This window comes from Hibiscus syriacus, unplaced genomic scaffold, assembly GCF_006381635.1.
Source record: "Hibiscus syriacus cultivar Baekdansim isolate YM2019G1 unplaced genomic scaffold, ASM638163v2 tig00004779_pilon, whole genome shotgun sequence".
NCBI lineage: Eukaryota > Viridiplantae > Streptophyta > Magnoliopsida > Malvales > Malvaceae > Hibiscus > Hibiscus syriacus.
In genome coordinates, this window is record NW_024062030.1 from 601,704 (window position 1) to 606,694 (window position 4,991).

General features: G+C 36.5%; 2 protein-coding genes across 2 annotated transcripts; both read left to right on the forward strand.

The window, feature by feature from the left end:
* On the forward strand, window positions 1-1,172 carry LOC120198590 (peroxidase 70-like). Its single transcript, XM_039199903.1, has 3 exons — window positions 1-241; window positions 319-513; window positions 601-1,172. The coding sequence occupies exons 1-3, from the start codon at window positions 35-37 to the stop codon at window positions 1,147-1,149; spliced, it is 951 nt and encodes a 316-aa protein (XP_039055834.1). The 5' UTR covers window positions 1-34; the 3' UTR covers window positions 1,150-1,172.
* Window positions 1,173-2,987: 1,815 nt separating this feature from the next.
* Window positions 2,988-4,123, forward strand: LOC120197630 (peroxidase 70-like). The gene is made up of 4 exons (XM_039199087.1): window positions 2,988-3,185; window positions 3,298-3,492; window positions 3,576-3,728; window positions 3,836-4,123. Exons 1-4 carry the CDS (start codon window positions 2,988-2,990, stop codon window positions 4,121-4,123), a joined length of 834 nt encoding a protein of 277 aa, XP_039055018.1.
* Window positions 4,124-4,991: the final 868 nt, after the last annotated feature.

A 4,991-nucleotide genomic window follows, 5' to 3' on the forward strand; every position in this document is an offset into this window, starting at 1 on the left:
TTAAGCAAATCTAAAGCCTACTTACGTACTTCTCATGGCTTCCCCCACTAACTTCCTTCTTCATGCATTTCTCTTGTTGGCTCTTGCAACCACTTCCTTTTCCTTATCACCCAAATTTTACGACAAAATTTGTCCCCAAGCTTTGCCTGCCATCAAGAAAGTAGTTGATGCTGCCGTCCACCGCGAGCGGCGGATGGGAGCCTCTTTACTTCGTCTGCACTTCCACGACTGCTTCGTTAATGTAACTTGATTCGTTTCACGCCCTTTTTATGTTTATTTTATGTGATCCTGAACTCGTTGTATTGTATTGTATCGCAGGGATGTGATGGTTCACTTCTTCTGGATTCTGCACCTGCTTTCGAAACCGAGAAAAATGCACGTGGGAATTTGAATTCTGTGAGAGGGTTTGAAGTTGTGGACCAAATAAAGGCTGAAGTGGATAGAGCTTGTGGACGCCCGACTGTCTCTTGTGCTGATATATTAGCTGTGGCAGCTCGCGACTCAGTAGTTGCGGTAAAGTCCGAATCTTTTATCAATCGAATTATAGAAAAAAGAAAAATGCAGTGTTTGATTTGTAAATGTAAATGATAATGGTTGCAGCTTGGTGGTCCGACATGGAAGGTTCGGTTGGGTAGGAGAGACTCAACCACAGCTAATAGAGCCTTAGCAGACATCTTGCTTCCATCGGCTTCAATGGATCTCCCTGCATTAATCAACAACTTCAAGAACCAGGGCTTGAACCAAAGAGATCTTGTAGCTCTCTCTGGCGGCCACACTATTGGATTGTCACAATGTTCCATCTTCAGGAATAGAATATACAATGCAACCAATATCGACCCTGCCTTTGCCAAACAACGTAGAGCCACTTGCCCACGCACCGGAGGTAACACTAATCTCGCTCCTTTTGATTCAACACCCGCCAAGTTCGACACTGCGTACTTCAAGAACCTGGTGAAGCAAAGGGGTTTACTCACCTCGGATCAAGCACTTTTCAATGGTGGATCCACTGATAAACTTGTAAAGACTTACAGCTCGAATCCTGATGCTTTTTGGGATGATTTTGCAAAGTCTATGATTAAGATGGGGAACATTAAACCTTTAACCGGAAGTCAAGGACAAATTCGTGTCGATTGCAGGAAGGCAAATTGATTAAAGCAGCAACAATGAATTGTTCTTTTTATTGTATAAATTGAATTTATAAAAGTGTCTGGTTTATTAAGTTGTATTTTATGAAAATTAAGGCACATACAATAAATGTCAAATTATGTGTCTTTTGTATTGTTTGATTCGTTTAATTCATTGTAATCATCTCAAGTTTCTTAAGCAAAGAATAAAAGTTCGTTTTAATATTGTTTTCATATTTGTTTTATAGTTGAAACTTTATCATTATCCATCTCAATAATATTATCTTAAAAGGTTAATATATGATTTTTTTTATTAAAGTTTATTTGAAAATAAATAGTTTTTTTAACTCCTATACTTTAACTAAATTATTAGTTTGGAACCTGTATAGTTTAAATTATAGCATATAGGTCATACTGATAATTAGTATAAGTTTTTAAGAATGGTAATTAGTTTTTATTTTATATCCTCAAACACTAATCCCACATTCCTTAATATGCAAACTACTTATATTGGAGGACAATGCATTTCTAAAGAGGAAGGTAAAATTTTAAAATTGAACATGCCAAATTGATAAATATTCATTCGTATCAGTTGCTAATTGTTACTGTTAATTTAGCCTTGTCCAAAAACCAAGGTGAGGGGCAAGGCAAAGCTAAAGGAACAGGCAAAGGACGTAACTTTTTTAAAAATAAATAAGTGCAAATTTTATTTAAGATAAGAATGCATGTAAATATATAATGAATAGTTCATTGTAGATAATTAAAATAAAGAAGAAAAAGTGTTGGAAAAGAAAAGATGAAGCCGGCAGCAGCCAAAGCTGAAGTATGAAGCCTCCAAGTAGCTTTAGAATGTTTGTTTTTAGCAGCCTCGTGTGTGTTTAAACTTTAAAAATAACAAATTCATGCAATTAATTGTTCTATTTGCATGCAGTTCCTACGTATAAATTGCGAGCCAACGCTGGACTCACAACACAAACCTCATCAAAATCCCTATCCAGATAAGCAAATTTATTTAAGAAATAAGACGTCTGCAAAACAGATAATTAATAATGATAATAAAAAGGTTTTTAAAAAATAAGAATTTATTAATGTATTTTAAAGAAATTGTTGTTTTAAAAATGATTTTATCATTATCGATGTCATTAACCAACAAGCTAAGGTTCATTCCCTCGATGAATGAACATTTATTTTTCTGTCCAACCCTTTGATTAAAGGATCACACAGGTTTCTTTTGGATGATACATTACTTCATACTTTATTTATAAAATATAATCTTAAATTATCCAACTAAACACTATAATTTATACTATATTTTATTCAAATGAATTAAATAAATCAATATAACTATCTCGGTAAAATACCAAATAACCTTATTTTCTATTAAAGCTAACATTACAGTCTGTGCGCGGACCCTAAAGATTATACTTACATTCAGACAAAAAAGCGTGGTTCATAGATGAAGTCAACAAAAGTTTAAAGCAGTGAATTTAGAGAGAGAGAAATACAATAACAGAAACGGAAGCCACCAGCTGCCAATGTCCAAAGTAATAATTTAATTAGCACAGTGTTTCACTGTTGATAAATTAACTCTTTTCATCGTATTAGCAGTACGAGCAGACCACCAAATATGCATGCATTGCTCTCTTTATCCAATCATATACTTAAGAGGAGATTGGAGCAGCAGCAGCCTCGTGCTGTTAAACTTTTGCAGTCCAATCATTGATTTGCAAAACCCAAAATTCATGCACTTCTCCCATTTCTATGAAGTTCCGACGCACGTCTCTGTCTATAAATTACACCCCCAAGAATCACAACACAAACCCCACCCAGCTTCAAGCAAATTTAAACCTACTCCTCATCCTCATGGCTCACTTCCTTGTTCATGCATTTCTTTGGTTGGGTCTCGCAACCACTGCATTTTCATTGTCCCCCAAATTTTATGACAAAGTTTGTCCCCAAGCTTTGCCTGCCATCAGGAAAGTTATTGAGGCTTCTATCCACCGTGAGCGGAGAATGGGAGCCTCTTTTCTTCGTCTGCACTTCCACGACTGCTTCGTTAACGTATGTTCATTCATTTTAGAAAAGAGTTGTACATAATATTAGTTCATACAAGTATTTTCTAAGCTGCACGTACCTTGTGATCTAGAACTAATCATTATTGCATTGATTGCAGGGCTGTGACGGTTCACTTCTTCTGTATTCGACGCCTGCTTTTGTTACCGAGAAAAATGCACGTGGAAATTTGAACTCTGTGAGAGGGTTTGAAGTTGTAGATCAAATTAAGGGTGAAGTGGATAGAGTCTGTGGACGCCCTGTGGTCTCTTGTGCTGATATCTTAGCCGTAGCAGCCCGAGATTCGGTAGTTGCGGTAATATCCAAATCATTTATCAATTGAATTATAGAAAAATGCTGTGTTTGATTTGTAAATGATGAAAACTACGATGGTTGTAGCTTGGAGGCCCGACATGGAAGGTTCGTTTGGGAAGGAGAGACTCAACCACTGCCAGAATAGATTTAGCAAACACCTCGCTTCCATCGGCATCAATGGATCTCCCTGACTTGATCAACAACTTTAAGAAGCAGGGCTTGAACAAGAGAGATCTCGTAGCTCTCTCCGGTGGTCACACCATAGGATTCTCACAATGTTTTATCTTTAGGAACAGAATCTATAATGCAACCAACATTGATCCTGCTTTTACCAAAGACCGTAGAGACACATGTCCATGCACCGGAGGGAACACGAATACGCTCCTTTCGACTCAACGGCTGCTCATTTTGACACGACATACTTCAAAAACTTGGTGAAGCAAAGGGGTCTACTCACCTCGGATCTAGCACTTTTCAATGGTGGCTCCACTGATAAACTCATAAAGAGTTACAGCTTGAACCCTAATGCTTTCTGGGTTGATTTTGGAAAGTCTATGATTAGGATGGGAAACATTAAGCCTTTGACTGGAAAAGGACAGATTCGTGTCAACTATAGGAAGGTGAATTATTGAAGCTCTTAAAGTTTATTTTCACTTAATTATTGCTAAACTTGTCTTTGTTGTTAAATAAGAGATTGTTGAAAAGTCAAGATAAGTGGCCAAATTAATGGCCAAACTATTTGGTGCAAATTGTTGAAAGAAAATTGTTAGGCACCGAAAGTTTGGATTGAAAAACAATTCCACCTAAAATGTTGAAAATGTGGATGGTAAAACTATGCAATTAGTCATTGTAATTTAGGGTATTTACAAATTAGTTCTTAAAGCTTCAACTATAAATACCCTAGCTCATTTAGCTTCAAAACCATCCCAAAGCATTCTAGCTTTCTTCCAATACTAGAGAGAATTTAGAGAGTTTCTTGAGAGTTGTTTTCTCCTTTTTATCAAGTGAGAATTATCATTGTTTTCTCCTTGGTAGATTGAGAGAAGTTGTAATTCTTATTTTCTCATAGTGAAATTCTTCTACCGTTGCCCGTGGTTTTTACCCTATATTATTCAGGGGTTTTCCACGTAAATTTTGTGTCTCTTTTATCTTCATATTTATTTTCTCAAATTATCAGTTGCGATTTTACTCTATCCGATAGCCGTCTTCCGCAACAATTGGTATCAGAGCTAGATTAGAGTGTGTAATATCTACTTATTGTCTTTGTGGTTGTCACCAAAAGGTGAATCCTCCAACATAAGAAAGTAAGAAGTTATTACCCATTCTTTGAAGGTTCCAGAGAACTATTCACGATAGTGAAATAGTGGGAGCTATCCGTAAAAGAAGCTATGGCAACGAAATTTGATATTGAAAAGTTCAATGGGAGAAATTTCTCATTGTGGAAATTAAAGATGAAGGCCATCCTGAGGAAAGACGGGTGTCTAGCGGCTATCAGTGAAA

What these genes read in the sequence shown, in the direction of transcription:
- LOC120198590 (XM_039199903.1), top strand. Translation starts at nt 35, where the DNA reads ATGGCTTCCCCCACTAACTTCCTTCTTCATGCATTTCTCTTGTTGGCT. An exon ending in TCCACGACTGCTTCGTTAAT is followed by an intron (nt 242 to 318) that starts GTAACTTGATTC and finishes ATTGTATCGCAG; the next exon opens with GGATGTGATGGTTCACTTCT. An exon ending in CTCGCGACTCAGTAGTTGCG is followed by an intron (nt 514 to 600) that starts GTAAAGTCCGAA and finishes TAATGGTTGCAG; the next exon opens with CTTGGTGGTCCGACATGGAA.
- LOC120197630 (XM_039199087.1), top strand. Translation starts at nt 2,988, where the DNA reads ATGGCTCACTTCCTTGTTCATGCATTTCTTTGGTTGGGTCTCGCAACC. An exon ending in CCCGAGATTCGGTAGTTGCG is followed by an intron (nt 3,493 to 3,575) that starts GTAATATCCAAA and finishes CGATGGTTGTAG; the next exon opens with CTTGGAGGCCCGACATGGAA. An exon ending in GCTTGAACAAGAGAGATCTC is followed by an intron (nt 3,729 to 3,835) that starts GTAGCTCTCTCC and finishes CAAAGACCGTAG; the next exon opens with AGACACATGTCCATGCACCG.